This window comes from Pristis pectinata, chromosome 2 (genome assembly GCF_009764475.1).
Source record: "Pristis pectinata isolate sPriPec2 chromosome 2, sPriPec2.1.pri, whole genome shotgun sequence".
NCBI lineage: Eukaryota > Metazoa > Chordata > Chondrichthyes > Rhinopristiformes > Pristidae > Pristis > Pristis pectinata.
The window spans coordinates 41,203,911-41,220,425 of NC_067406.1; the positions used below are offsets into that span (position 1 = coordinate 41,203,911).

At 41.4% G+C, this 16,515-nt stretch overlaps 1 protein-coding gene across 1 annotated transcript in view; it reads left to right on the forward strand.

Annotated features, from left to right (window-relative positions):
• Positions 1 to 16,515, forward strand: part of LOC127579936 (long-chain-fatty-acid--CoA ligase ACSBG2-like) — a 62,272-nt gene that overhangs the window by 11,989 nt on the left and 33,768 nt on the right. The window contains exon 2 of the mRNA XM_052033007.1: positions 14,118 to 14,517. Coding sequence (XP_051888967.1) covers positions 14,166 to 14,517 — 352 coding nt within the window. The 5' untranslated portion in view covers positions 14,118 to 14,165. The remainder of the gene's footprint in view (positions 1 to 14,117; positions 14,518 to 16,515) is intronic.

Below are 16,515 nucleotides of genomic sequence, written 5' to 3' on the forward strand. Positions count from 1 at the left end.
CATTCTTGAGCGGGAGGGAAAGCAGCCAGAAGTCGTGGTACATGTTGGTACCAACGACATAGGTAGGAAGGGGATGAGGTCCTGAAAAAGGAGTTTAGGGAGCTAGGCAGAAGGCTGAAGAACAGGACCTCAAGGGTAGCAATCTCAGGAGTACTGCCAGTGCCATGTGACTGTGAAGGTAAGAATAGGAGGAGGTGGAAGATGAATGCGTGGCTGAGAAGTTGGTGCAGGGGGCAAGGTTTTAGATTTTTGGATCATTGGGATCTCTTCTGGGGAAGGGGGGACCTGTACAGAGTGGACGGGTTACACCTGAACCCAAAGTGGACCGATATCCTTGCAGGCAGGTTTGCTAGTGTGGTTCAGGAGGGTTTAAACTAGTTTGTGAGGGGGATGGGAACCAGAGGGGTAGGTTAGTGGAAGAAGTTCATGGGGTAAAGTCAGATCTAACATGTAGAGAGGCTTTGAGGAAGGAGAATCAGAGTATAGGGTATGAAAGTAGAAAGGTGCATGGACTAAAGTGCATTTACTTAAATGCAAAAAGTATCAGGAATAAGGGTGATGAACTGAGAGCTTGGATAAGTACGTGAGACTATGATATTGTGGCTCTTGCAGAGACTTGGCTATCACCAGGGCAGGAATGGATATTGAATGTTCCTGGATTTCAGTGTTTTAAAAGGGATGGGAGGGTGCGGGTAGAAGAGGAGGAGTGGCGATACTGGTCAGGGACACTATTACAGCTGCAGAAAGGGTGGATAATGTAGAAAGGTCCTCTTTAGAGTCAGTATGGGTGGAAGTTAGGAACAAGAAAGGAGCAGTTACACTACTGGGAGTATTCTATAGGCCCCCCGGTAGCAGCAGGGATACTGAGGAGCAGATCGGGAGGCAGATTTTGGAAAGGTGCAAGAATAACAGGGTTGTTATCATGGGAGACTTCAACTTCCCAAATATTGATTGGCACCTGCTTAGTGCCAAAGGTGTAGATGGGGCAGAGTTTGTTAAGTGTGTCCAGGATGGATTCCTGTCACAGTATGTTGACAGGTCCACTAGAGGGAATGCCATATTAGATCTAGTATTAGGTAATGAACTGGGTCCAGGTGACAGATCTCTCAGTGGGTGAGCATTTGGCGGACAGTGACCACTGCTTCCTAACCTTAAGCATTGTCATGGACAAGGATAGGAGCAAAGAGGACAGGAAGATATTTAATTGGAGAAGGGCAAATTATGAGGCTATAAGGCTAGAACTTGCGAGTGTAAAATGGGATGACATTTTTGAAGGGAAATGTACTATAGAGATGTGGTCATTGTTCAGGGATGTCTTGCAGGATGTTAGGGATAAATTTGTCCCAGTGAGGCAGAGAAGGAATGGCAGGGTGAAGGAACCATGGGTGACAAGAGAGGTGGAACAACTAGTTAGGAGGAAGAAGGCAGCACACATAAGGTGTAGGCAGCAAGGACCAGATAGGGCTCATGAGGAATATAGGGTAGCAAGGAAGGAACTTAAGAAAGGGCTGAGGAGAGCAAGAAGGGGACTTGAAAAGGCCTTGGCGAGTAGGGTTACGGAAAATCCCAAGGCTGTTTTCAATTATTTGAAGAGCGGAAGGATGACGAGAGTGAAGGTAGGACTGATTAGAGACAAAGGTGGGAAGATGTGCCTGGAAGCTGTGGAAGTGGGTGAGGTGCTCAATGAATACTTCTCTTCAGTATTCACCAAGGAGGGGGGTCTTGATGACGCTGAGGACAGTGTTGGTAAGGTTAATGTTCTAGACCATGTAGATATCAAGAGAGAGGATGTGTTGGAGCTGTTAGAAAATAGTAGGACAGGTAAGTCCCCGGGGCCTGACGGAATATTCCCCAGGCTGCTCCGTGAGGTGAGGGAGGAGATTGCTGAGCCATTGGCTGGGATCTTTGAGTCCTCATTGTCCATGGGAATGGTACCGGAGGATTGGAGGGTGGCAAATGTTGTCCCCTTATTCAAACAAGGTAGTAGGGATAGTCCAGGGAATTATAGACCAGTGAGCCTTACGTTTGTGGTGGGCAAGCTATTGGAAAGGATTCTTAGAGATAGGATCTATGAGCAGTTAGAGAATCATGGTCTGATTAGGGACAGCCAGTGTGGCTTTGTGAAGGGCAGATCATGTCTCACAAGCCTGATAGGATTCTTTGAGGAGGTGATCCGACAGATTGATGAGGGTAGTCCAGTAGATGTGGTCTACATGGATTTTAGTAAGGCATTTGACAAAGTTCCACATGGTAGGCTTCTTCAGAAGGTCAGAGGACATGGGATCCAGGGAGGCTTGGCCGTGTGGATTCAAAATTGGCTTGCCTGTAGAAAGCAGAGGGTTGTGGCGGAGGGAGTGCATTCGGATTGGAGGGCTGTGACTAGTGGTGTCCCACAAGGATCGGTTCTGGGACCTCTACTATTCGAGGTTTTTATTAATGACTTGATTGAGGGGGTAGAAGGGTGGGTTGGCAAGTTTGCAGATGACACAAAGGTTGGTGGTGTTATGGATAGTGTGGAGGACTGTAGGAGATGGCAGAGGGATATTGATAGGATACAGAGCTGGGCTGAGAAGTGGCAGATGGAGTTCAATCCAGAGAAGTGTGAGGTGGTACACTTTGGTAGGACAAACTCCAAGGTGGAGTACAAAGTTAATGGCAGGATTCTGGGTAGTGTGGAGGAGCAGAGGGACCAGGGGGTTCATATCCACAGATCACTGAAAGTTGCCTCACAGGTGGATAGGGTAGCTAATAAAGCTTATGGGATGTTAGCATTCATAAGTCGTGGGATCGAGTTTAAGAGCTGCGAGGTAATGATGCAGCTCTACAAAACTGGTTAGACCACACTTGAAGTACTGTGTCCAGTTCTGGTTGCCTCATTATAGGAAGGATGTGGAAGCGTTGGAAAGGGTGAAGAGGAGATTTACCAGGATGCTGCCTGGTTTGGAGAGTATGGATTATGAGGAGAGACTAAGGGAGCTAGGGCTTTATTCATTGTAGAGAAGGAGGATGAGAGGAGACATGATAGAGGTATACGAAGTATTAAGAGGAATAGATAGAGTAGATAGCCAGTGCCTCTTTCCCAGAGCACCAATGCTCAATACAAGAGGGCATGGCTTTAAAGTAATGGGTGGGAAGTCCAAGGGAGATATCAGAGGGAGGTTTTTTACCCAGAGAGTGGCTGGGGCATGGAATGCACTGCCTGGGGTAGTGGTGGAGGCAGGTACATTGGTCAAATTCTAGAGATTGTTGGATAAGCATATGGAGGAATTTAAAATAGGGGGATATGTGGGAGGAAGGGGTTAGATAGGCTTAGGTGAGGTTTAAAGGTCGGCACAACATTGTAGGCCGAAGGGCCTGTATTGTGCTGTACTGTTCTATGGAAAAGGAGAAGATGGTTTCACAAAGTGTTAAAGACATAGCTCTAGAGTTAGAAATAGTATGGTGTTAGACAGGACCAACTAAGGGAGAGTACAAGAAGGTTTAAGATGTGCTTACAGGGCATGTTCATAAACTTTCAGAAACAACTAGGGAGAAAATTAGCAAACACTTGGACAAGTGTGGATTGATTACAATGTGAAAGATGCAGAAGAGATTTACTAAAATGGTTCTGGCTGTGAGAGACTTTAGTTAGGTGAATAGGTTCGAGAAACTGGAGTTGTTCTTGGATAAAGGTAATTAAACTTGTGGAGGGTATTGTTAGTGTAGATAGCGAGAAACTTTCCCAGGGTTGAGAATCCAAAGGAAATGAATGTGATTGGTTTTATGGAAAGAATATCATTTTGGGAAAAAAAATGGTAGAATTCTTTGAGAATGTGATACACAACATGGTTAAAGGGGGACCTTCAGATGTAGTGGATTTGAATTTCTAGAAGACATTCAAAAAGGTGTCGCATAATCAGTTACTGCAAGATAAGAGCACATAATGTTGGTGCATGTATAGAGGAGCGGCTAACTGTTGGAAAACAGTCCGGCTAAATGAATCATTTTGGATTGGCAATCAGTAACTAGTGGGGTACAACAGGGATTGGTGCTTGGGCTGCAAACATTTATCAACTACATTAAAGACTTGAATGAAGAGACTGAATGTCCTGTTGTCAAATTTGCTGATGTGCCACAAAGGTAAGTGAGTGGGTAAGAAATTGGCAGATGGGGTGTAATGTGGGAAAATGTGAGGTTCTGCATTTTGGATGGAAGAAACAAATTGTTATTTAAATAGAGTGAGAATACAGAGTGTTGCAGTACAGAGGAATCTGTGGGTCCTATTACATGAAAAGTTAGCAAGAGCAGCAAGTAATTAGGAAGGCTGATGGAATGTTGGCCTTTTCATGCAAAGGGTGTGGGGTATAAAAGTAGGAAGTGTTGATGCAACTTTATTGGTGAGATGGCACATGGAGCATTGTGCAGAGTTTGTTTCCATAATTAAGGACTGTATGCTCTCATAGAAGGTACACTAGGTTGATTCCTGGGATGAAGAGGTTGATGTATGAAGAAAGCATATTGTGGAGTTTAGTAGAATAAGAGGTGATCTTATCGAAAGATGCAAGGTTCTGATGGGGATTGATGGAGTGGAAGCTGGTAGGACATTTCCCCAATTGTGGGTATTTAGAACCAGGGAGCATATTTTCAGAAAGAGTCACCAATTTCAGATGGAAGTGAGGAACAATTTCTCTCTAAAGATCATAAATTCTTGGAATTTTCTGCCCCAAAGAATTGTGCAGGTGGATCATTGAATATATTCGAGGCAAAGACTGAGACTGCAAGGGAATCAAAGACTGGGGAGAGAGCAGGAAACTAGGGTTGAGGCCAAGATTTGATGGACCATGAATTGAATGGGGGAGTGGGCACAAGGGGTTGACTGACCTACTCTTCCTGGTTTCAATGTTAATTGCCACTGAAAGGGCAGGTTGAATGGACATGGAGGACCTTGAAGGAGGGAACTGCTTGAGAGGACAGATGCAAGTGGACAAAAATGTCAAACTATCCATGTGCTGAAAAGGCAAAGAATTGGAGTTGGGTATGTTAAATTTACTGTGTACCTGTATTGATATAATACATAGAAAATTACAGCACAGTACAGGTCCTTCAGCCCACAATGCTTTGCCGACATTTTATCCTGCCCTAAGATCTAACTAACCCTTCCCTCCCACATAGCCCCCCATTTCTCTATCATTCATGTTTGTCTAAGAGTCTCTTAAATGTCCCTAATGTATCTGCCCCCAAAACCTCTGCCGGCAGTGCGTTCCACGCACCCACCACTCTGTGTAAAACAAAACAACTTACCCCTGACATCCCTCTTATATCTACCTCCAGTCACTTTAAAATTGTGTCCTTTGTGTTAGCCATTGTCGCCCTGGTAAAGAATACACCTGGAAAGCACATATGTATACTCATTTAAGAAAGGATCAGGATGCAGTGCAATATGATTGTGATTTGTGATGCAATATCCAGCCCTCATTGTCTGAGCTCATACGTAGAGCATGAGATTTTGGTGCACAATAAGTATGGAGCTGGCCAAGGACAAACTGAAATAAAAACTGTTCAGCTAAAACGTTCCCTTTTCTTGAGTCAAATATGTTATGAATATTCTCTAAATTTACCATTTATCCTTTCTTCCCACCCATATCACTAACAACAGGATAGCAAGCGCAATTTTACTGGGCCACAGAATGGCCAGTGCAGTTCATTCTTCAATGTCACCCTCTCCCGTAGTCCAGATTGTTTCTTACTGGGTTGAATTGCGTTAGTAAATACCAGGGACTTGTGCAAATGTCCACCCAAATACTGAGCCAACCACTGAATTTGTCAACATGCTTTGCCACTCAACTCTGCATGAAGTCCAACAGCAGAGCATTAGCTAGAGAAACAAAGGACTGCAGATGCTGGAATCCAGATGAAAAATACGATGATTGGTAACCTCCTTATTAATTGAAGATGCCACGTTCAGTATGTGCAATGAAACTGCTGCCAGCAGGTTGGTTATAAGACAAGATGAGTACCAAAATATCTCAAGCATCTCTCATCAAGGTATTAGTTGCCTGTACAATAGAGAGACTCTCTGGGTTGTGGGAGAGACAGACTGTTGGGTTGCCAATGTACAGATAGGTCAGTTGCCCAAGATAGAGATGGGCCAGAATGGTAAACCTGCACTAATGGGCAGCCATTTGAGTTGAAGGACCGTATGTTCAAGAAATTGCAGCATTGAGTGGTAATGAGATCTTGGAATTATTCAAGCTGTGGCGTGCACTGGCTCTGCCCAATACTTCGCTGGTGTGGTGAACTTGATAGGGAATATCTCTGATGGGGAGAGGCTGTGGTGATAAACTGTTGATGAAGCAATCTGGTTAATTAGGCAAGTTAAGGAGACAGAAAACAAGCAAAAAGGAAGTTGAAAATGTTGTGAAATGCAGATGGATACTTTCTCTAGAATGAATCAGTTCTGATCCAAACAGACAGAGGATCTGAAATTGTTATTGAGTCGAGAAAGCTGCTAGACTGCAAAATACCCAGATGGAAGATGATGTGCTGTTACTCAAGCACTGTCTCCTGATGCAAATGGTAGGAGATTCCACTGCCAGCTGGGTGGTGAGGGATTGGCTTTGACAAGCAGGCAGCTGGGGCTAGGTGACAGGCATATCACTAATGAAGCTAAGTCCTGGCAGTTAATCTAACAACCACCAGTTCATAGTTCATCAGTCTGGCCAATCGATGGAGTTTTAGTATCAGAGCAACCTATTTTGAAGTTTAGATCATTCTAGTCTTGTCATTGTGAAGGCCAGAAATTAAGATGAATTATGTTTGCCTAAATTTATAGTCGAATGACATGTGTTTTTGTAAATAGTTGTATAATTTTGTATTGTATGTAAATAGTTGTTTGGTGATGTGGAGATAGTTATTGTTATAAGTTTATTGCTTTGTAAGGAAAGCAATGTAGTTCGTATTAAGTATATACTGTATATTCCTTTTTAAGACCTATGGGTGCAAGGTGGTATGAACTTTGATAATGTTGTTGTATTGGTCATCTCTGTTAGTTGAATGTTGTTCATTGTCAATAAAGGATGTTTGGTTCCAAGCTTTGTCCTTGTTATTTGTCCCTAACGAGCAGAAATATTGAAGAACCTATGAATACTACAAAATCCACAGGCATTTCCCTTCAGCAAGAGTGTAACTGCAGATCCGAGGCAGAGAACAGTGCAGGAAATTTGAGCCTTGGGATCGTGTGTGGTGGCAGAACTTTCAGAATGGAAATCTAGTAACTGATGTGGATTAGGAAAGCCATCTTGAGGCTTTGCATCTCCAGGTCCTGGTATATAAAGTGAAGGTTGGAAAAGTGTAAGAAATTTAGATTGGATACACTTAGATACTGGCAGTATTTGAAGAATGTGGCTCATTTTTGTCCACATGTTAGACATTGTCTTTTTGAAAATGGATGGGTAAGTGTTTTCCATGGTGTTTTATAATTTTTGGGATGGTTGAGGAACAGTCATGATTTTTGTTGGATTTTGGAGAATAATGTATGATTTTTGCTATTGATTTATTATTGTCACTTGTACTGAGGTACAGTGAAAAACTTGTCTTGCATACTGTTCGTGCAGATCAATTCATTACACAGTGCATTGAGGTAGTACAAAGAGCATTGAGGTAGTACAGGGTAAAAACAATAAAGTGTCACAGCTACAGGGAAGTGCATTGCAGGTAGACAATAAGGTGCAAGGTCAAACAAGTCCCTCTCATCATTTAAGGGAACCGTTCAATAGTCTTATCACCATGGGATAAAAGCTGTCCTTGAGCCTGGTGGTATGTGCCCTCAGGCTCCTATATCTTCTGCCTGATGGGAGAGGAGAAAAGAGAGAATGACCTGGGTGGGTATGGTCTTTGATAATGCTGGCTGCTTCACCAAGGCAGCGAGAGGTGTAGACAGAGTCCATGGAGGGGAGGCTGTTTTCCATGATGCACTGGGCTGTGTCCACAACTCTCTGCAGTTTCTTACGGTCCTGGGCAGAACAGTTGCCATACCAAGCCATGATGCATCCAGATAGGATGCTTTCTGTGGTGCATTAATAAAAATTAGTGAGTGTCAAAGGGGACATGCCAAATTTCTTTAGTCTCCTGAGGAAGTAGAGGTGCTGGTGAGCTTTCTTGGCTGTGGTGTCTATGTGGTTGGACCAGAATATTGGTGATTGTTCACTCCTAGGAACTCGAAGCTCTCAACCCTCTCAACACCATTGATGTCGACAGGTGCATGTCCTTTCCTGAAGTCAATAACCAGCTCTTTTGTTTTGCTGACATTGAGGGTAAGGTTGTTGTCATGACACCATGTCACTAAGCTCTCTATCTCCTTCCTGTACTCTGACTCATCATTATTTGAGATACGGCATACTACGGTGGTATTATCTGCAACCTTGTAGATGGAGTTATGACTGCATGGCCAGATTCTGCTCTGAGTGTTATAGGGAGTAGAGTAGAGGGCTGAGGATGCAGCCTTGTGGGGCACCAGTGTTGAGAATAATCGTGCTGGAGGTGTTGCTGCCTATCCTCACTGATTGTGGTCTGTTGGTCAGAAAGTCAAGGATCCAGTTACAAAGGGAGGTGTTGAGTCCCAGGTCTCGGAGTTTGGTGATGAGTTTGCTTGGAATTATAGTATTGAAGGCGGAGCGTGTCTTTACTGTCCAGATACTCCAGAGATGAGTGTAGGGCCAGGAAGATGGCATCCACCGTAGACCTGTTGCAGCGGTAGGCAAATTGCAGTGGGTCGAGGTTGTCTGGGAGGCTGGAGTTAATGCGTGCCATGACCAGCCTCTCGAATCACTTCATGATGGTGGATGTCAGAGCCACTGGTTGGTAATCATTAAGGCATATTACCTTGTTTTTCTTCAGTACCGGGATGATAGTTGTCTTCTTAGAACAGGTAGGAACCTGAGATTGAAGCAGGGAGAAGTTAAAAATGTCTCCATATACACCCGCCAGCTGATCAGCACAAGATCTAAGCACACGTCCAGGGACACCATCTAGGCCCAATGCTTTCCTCGTTTCACTCTCTGGAAGACTGATCTTGCGTCCTCGATGGTGACCACTGGTTCAGTTGCATCGGAGGCTGTCAGGGTGGGTGGTGACAATCCACTTCCCTTCTATTCAAAATGTGTATAGAATGTTTTAAGATTATCAGGAAGGGATGCGCTATTGTTGACTGTGATTTGACCATGATTCATTGATTTTGTTTTCCCCAAAGTAATAAAGGAGCTACTTGAAGTTGTCCCAGATACACAAGTTAGTTAGATTAACGTAATATTCCAGTTATTTCATAAAAGGTTAATCAGTAACAAAGTAGTGGGCTGGTGGAATGCAGATTGCTTTATTTGAAAGAGCCAGGTTGTAGAGGGCAAAATTCCAAATAAATTTCCATGGTTACATGAGATTTTCAAAATGTTACATTCAATAGAAGCTATTTTGAACACAATTCTGAATAAAAATATTAGGTTTCAGAATGTAAAAGAGAAAGTAATTATGCGAAGCACGTTGAGTTTGGAGGGAAGTCTTGAACAGACTGCCCAAGAAATTAATATTTGTATCCCTCTTCATCAATAGAATACTGGAATCATAGAACGGTTACTGTGGGAAAGGAGACCATTTGACCAATCATGTGCTCTCAGTTACAGCAACACTAGTTCCACCCCCAGCTCTTTCTCTGTCGCCCTGCAAAGTGATCGGATGAGAATATAATAGATGCTCCTGCATTTTAAAAGTACAGGCAGTCCCCTGGTTAAGAACAGGTTCCTTTTTTTTTATAGACATCCATAAGTTGATTTTATCCATAAGTCAGAAAATATGTCTGTACACACAAACAAATCATGATATGATAACCATATCTCCGCAGTATCAAGGTATTGCTTTACTTCAGCCCAAACATCTACAATATTCTTCAGTGAGAAATAAAACCGTATTTCTACCATTAATTATACTAAAATTTCATCTTGAAATAAGGTTATTAATGTGAAAAACTGACCAGATGTATCTGACTATGTCTTCAAATGCTTTGTCCCACTTGCTGTGTAAAATGTCCTGATTTATATAGCAGTGCATCCTGTTTACAAAAAAAACTTATTGGTTTCTAAGTGATGAGAATATTCCTCTGCTTTTAATTTGCCTGTCACAGCGTTTCAATATTTAACCTTTCTATTTTAGCCTTTCTTTCCAGCATTCCTGTTAACTATCAACATCTTATGGCTAGCAGAATTTAATTAAGGTGCATTTCCTTAAACATGGTAACAAGAGATCAAGGCTGGTATTGGCATTTGGAATGTTTCATTAATGATCTGTCTGAATGTTGATTTATATCCTATTAAGGACTGCTAGAACATGTATGTTTGGAGTCTATGTATATTAACACATTCTATTTCCTTGATTCACTTACTGTAAGAAAGGAGGGTTGCTTTTGTGATTGGAAGCCTGTAACGAGTGTACCATGGATCGATACTGGCAACCTTTTTGTTTAATTATGTGCATTAACAACTTGGATGTAGGAGGTATGATTAATAAGTTTGTAGATGACATAAAAAATTGGTGGTGTGGATAGTGAAGAGGATAGTCTTGAGCTACAGAAAAATATTGAAATATTGAAATTGGGCAGAGTAGTAGCAGATGGAATTTAATCCTGATAAGCATTTTGGGAGGTTAAATAAAAATAGGGCATACACAAATAAGAATAAGGCTTTGGGGAGTAAGTCCAAAGATTCCTGAAGCTGGCAGCACAGAAAGGGTATTTCTGAATCCAGAGTATTGTGTACAGTTTTGGTTGACTCATTATTGAAGTTGTACATTGTTATCAGGATTTTGTTGGATTATGTGGATGTTGATGAATTATTAACCGTTATTTGCAAAGTAATTACAAGTGGAAAATTCATTGGCTTCATTTGGTACTCCCATTCAGAAAGCCTATATCAATCTCCTTCCGATACTTGCTCTTCACTGCATCTGTGTTTGCTGACTAAAACCACAGGTTATTGCTTTGTAAAATGGAGTCCACCATGGTGCTGTTTTATTGTCTTGCAATCCATTGCATGTGGTCACACCTATACAGTGTTCTTAAAAGGTGAACACATATGGTGTTCTTAAAGTGGATACAATAAAATATCAATAACAATGCATTTATTAGCATGCACTTTAAGGTGGCATCTGTTCCTTCTTGTTCCACAGCTTTTCATAATAATTTTGTCCTCTCCAATAGTCCCATGGAATTGTCTTGTGGTTCTTTTTAAAATACTCCAGTGTGATGAGAGCAGTTTAAATGTGCTGTTTTGCCTAATGTTTCATTCTTTCTTGAGGTACTCTTACCCTTGCCCATATGGTTCTGTGCTGCCACTTAAAACCACTATGCCTGCTTTGGTATTTTAAGTACTTGGCCACCTTGTACTGAGCTGCTGAACCCAAATCAGAAATGAAAGAAAAATGCTGGTGTTCCCAACACTGAACCCATGTCAAGTAACTGTGGTTACCCACCTGGTCACCATTTTATTGGTTGCTTACCCTTGTGGCTCCCATCAATTTATGTGTCTGCTTGTGTAGTCACTGTTGACAGACTATTAGGTATGGCATTAGAAGTTTTCCATTCGGACTGTTTCCCTGTTTTTGCCCTATGAACACATGTGCATTCCAGAATTTGAACCTTTTTATTTTTGGATGAAACTGAAATACTTAATAATTTGAAGGCTGTTTCTCAATATGGGTGTTTTCTAAATTCTTGATACCAGTACCAGCTTTATAAACTCTGAATACGATCATTCAATGTGTAATTAAGAATGAAAAACTTGTAATTTCCCTGTTCATTCAGCATAGTTGTAAGCATTATTTCAATGTCTAATTACTGTAGCAATGCAAAACACAAGGTTAAAAAATACAATATATCTTACTTTACTGTATTTTGTGTTCTTCCCTCTAACTACTTCCAGAAGCCTTATCGACAAGAGCATTCTAAAGATCCATGTATGCTATGTAAAATGTTTAGAAGTGACTCATTGGGCTGCATTTCACTCGCGCTGATTAATAAAATATGCATTCATACAGATTAATGGCTGTAGAAAAGCTTTAATTCTCCATTTTAAATTGGTCACAAGTCTTGATGGTACTTTGTAGGGAAACAGGCAGAGGAGAATTATTGTAACTTTGTAATGTTATCATTAGCACTTTGTCACTCGCCATTTACTACTCCCTATCCCAGTCCCATTCCTACTACTTGTTAAAAAAGAGCTGAAATCTGTCATGTGGTTTGACTTGGCTCTGATGTCCTTTTATAGGAGTTTTCTTAACAGAAGGATTGTGTTCAAATGCAGTTATTGCCAGCTCTTCTACTTCCTATTTCAATTGCTATTGCAAAGGCAACAGTTGCTCACCACTCTGTAGATATAAAGTAGTCTCTTGAACCATTGTAAGCTGTGTCTTTTTTGTGTATCATATTAAGATATCTTTATTAGTCACATGTACATTGAAACACACAGTGAAATGCATCTTTTGTGTAGAGTGTTCTGGGGGCAGCCCGCAGACATCGCCACGCTTCCAGCACCGACGTAGCATGCCCACAACTTCCTAATGTACGTCTTTAGAATGTGGGAGGAAACCAGAGCACCCGGAGAAAACCCACGCAGACACGGGGAGAATATACAAACTCCTTATAGACAGTGGCCGGAATTGAACCTGTTACGGACTAGGTTACTATTGGTGAATGTCCCTTTAAGATAGAGTAGTAGTGGTGTGTGTGTGTGTGTGGAATGATGATGACAACAGAAGATAAGGACGTAATGACGTTTTTTGAGCAGTAGGAGTCAGTCAGAGAGGAGAGAGAGAGAGACCAGACTGCTAGTCTCTATCAATGGATGAAAAACAATAACTGTGCCCGTCACTACAATCCACGTATGGATTTTTGGAGTAATCCGGTGGAGTCCACTTTGTCGTTAACCTGTAGAAGGAAACAGCTTTTTGTGTGGACGGCCACATCTTGGATGCCTTTTGGGGTGGCAGATACTTCAGAACAAAGCAGTGGAGTCCACTTTGTCGTTAACCTGTAGTGGGAAACAGGTATTTGTGTGGACGGTCACGATTTGAGTGCCTTTCGGGGTGGCAGATGCTTCGGAACAAAGCGGTGGAGTAGTCACTGCTGAGTAGACACTGAGGTGTCATATGGGTTCCATCGTGGAACATTTGGATTTTGTAATTACTCTCTATGTTTTGTCTTCAGTCAACGGTGGTTGTTGAAGAAGCCTTTGCTCATGTTTCACCTTACGGCTTGCTGAACTGAACTTTGAGAATTATTCCTGGACTTGGAGTTTGGGAATTTGCCACACACACACACTTCGAGTTTAGTTTTTGGGGTTAATGTTTAAGATCTAACATTCTTACTTCTAACATTCTAACATTTTTACTTATTATCATAAGTAGTTATTAATAAAATAGTTTTTAACACTTATACATGACTCGGTGTGTTTCTTTTGTTGCTGGTTCGTAACAAACCCAGGTCACTGGTGCTGTAATAGAGGTACACTAACCGCTACACTAAAATTTGTACAGATGTAAAAATGAAGTTTTCCAGTTGCCTAATTCTGTTTGTGTGTGTTTTTTTTTGCTGAAAGTGGATTAAGTTCTTCTGAAGTCTGATAGTAATGGTTTAAACAGTGTTTTTGTGACCACTGATATGATTTTCAGCACCAAACAATTTTTGGCAAGGTTTGTAGATCCTGATGCATAATTAGTAAACTTGAATTTATCCTAATGGTTTTAAAATTTTTTGCATAAGGAGTGTAATGCTGTTAATTGTAAGGTATTAGTTAGAGCTGTATTGCTGCTTTTTGTTTAAGAACAAATTTTATGTTAATAGTTGAAGACGATATGACAAAAATCAGAGGATGTCAGAAGCCAATGCTAAAATTTCCTTGTTTATAATTAGCTTGACACACAATAAGGGGTCATTCTGTAGTATAACTGTTGCTGAATTCTAGACAATAAGTAGGTTCAATGCAATTTTTTTTTTACTCTTATTATGTTCACAATATGCTGTGCCTGTTCCCTTAGTGATGCATGAATTTAAACTCCACTACATTTCTGAGAGTAATATTGGATATTTGTTTCTGCAGCTTTTTGAAAAAACGGTCCTGAACAAAATCCTTCCTTCAGATTTGTTGATGGGGGAAATCCTTGATGGTAATTCCTGGCCCAATGACGCAGGTGGCGATACAAGGCCCTCAGTCTCGCAGGGGAGTAAAGATGAGGAAGAACTACAGAAGTATATAAATGAGACACAACAGGAATTTGTCGATCAATTAGAAGTGCCAATGGGATTGGAAACTATAAGTGACTGTCCTGAAAATTCTGAGCAACAAGTAGAAGGGACTCCTCTGAACATACCAAGTTTGGCAGATTGCAACACCTCAAACTCTGCGAGAGTGGAACAAGAGGAAAAGGCAGAATCTCTGAAGGACACCAAGGGAAAGCAAAGAAAACTTGCTTCCATTGTAATGGAATTAATAGGAACAGGTAGCTTGGCTCTCACTGTTGTTTTATCAATATTTTAAATTGTAATATTCCTGCCCTTTGTAAAACTAATATCTGTGACTAAAATCTGACTTAAAAAAAATGCATACTAGTATGAGATAATCTTTCACTTTTAGGGGTTTCTAGAGAATTAGCATTTGCAAACTGAAAGATATTAATTATTTATAGAATGTATACAGTGGTTTCTCTGGAAAAGGTTATTTCCTGGTGTACTATTTACTTCCTGGTGGCTTACAAGAATCATAAACTCAGCATAGAAGTTTACAGCACAGAGGGAGACCATTCCATGCCGGCCAAAGGTTAATCTCTCGTCTCAGCCCTTGGACCATAGTTATGCCTCCAAATGCTTATCCAGGTACTACTTAAATATGATGGGGCTTTCTGTCTCCTCCATCCTTCCAGGCAGTGAGTTCCAGACTCCCACTGGTCATTGAGTGAATTAAGTTTTTTTTTGAGACTTGGAAAAACCAGAAGACACATGCTGTGATGCCATCTGAGATAGGTTGGTGAAGGCCTGTAATCATAGCTGATCTGTCGGAAGGAGGTGTAATTAGAGGGAGATGGGTGAGGATGGAGGGTCACCAGCAGCATGGGCAGGGAATTAGCTTAAAGTCAGTAGCAGTAAACAGTGCTGTTCAGGTTGGAGATTGTTAGATAGGAGTGATCCCAGTGCTCACCTCTGCCACTGGATGTGAGTGTGCAGGATGACATTTCTAAACTTGTGGATAACACAAAGCTTGGAAGTGTGGTATACAGCGAGAGGGTTGGTAATAGGCTGGCTGAATGGGCAGGCTTAATGCAGAGAAGTGTGAAATAATAGTTTAGCAGAATAAAGGGAGACCATGTAGATTGGGTGGCACAGTTTTAAAGGGTATGCAAAAGCAGCACTTATTGGCCCTGAAAGCAGAAGGACATGTTGAGAGTGGTTACTAAAGCATATATCATCCTGGGAGTCAGTAATAGATACAGAATACAGAAGGAAGGAAATCATGGTGATCACAGGTTAACCACTACGGTATTGGCATCCATTTCTGGCTGCCATACTTTAATATGGGTGTGAAATCCCAGAGAGGGTGCAGAAAATATTTACTGGAATGGTTCCATGGATGAGGGATTTCAGTTATGAACATTTTCCTTGGAGCAAAGAAAGTTGAGGTTTGATAGAGGTGTACAAGTTCATAACTGGACTAGTTTGGGTAAATAGAAGGAAACTCTTCCACCCATTAGTCATGCTTCTGGGGAACACGGATTTAAAATATTAGGAAAAAGATGCAGAGTCACAGAGTCTTACAGCACAGAAACAGGCCCTTTGGCCTAGTTGGTCCATGCCGACCAAGATGCCCCATCCATTTGCCAGCATTTAACCCATAACCTTATAAACCTTTTCTATCCATGTACCTGTACAACTGTCCTATAAAGGTTGTTATTGTACCTGCCTCAACCATTTCCTCTGGTGTGTCATTCCACATATATACCACCCTCTTTTTTTTAAAAGAATTTGCCCCTCAAATTTCTGTTAAATCTTTCCCCTCTCACCTTAAACCTATGCCCTCTAGCTCTTGATTCCTAACCCTGGGAAGAATACTGAGTGCATTCACCCTGTCTATGCCCCTCATGATTTTATACACCTCTATAAGATCACCTCTCGGTCTCCTACACTCCAAGGATATAAGGGGGATATGAGGAGAAACTTTACTTGAATAGTAGTTAGGATGTAGAATTCACTGTCTTTAATGTTGTTGCAAATGAAATTGAACAGTATTTTTGAAAGCAAATTGGATTGGCACTTTTGGAGAATAATTTTGTACAGCTGCAACGAAAGAGTGGGGGAATGGAACTGTTGGGATTGTTCCTCTAGGAATCGGCATGTACTTGATGGGCTGAATGGTTTTGCTCAGTGCCCTAGAGTTATAAAATTAATAAAGTGAGACTATTTTGATTGATAAAGTTATAATCAAAGGCAAAAAATTTAAGATGAAT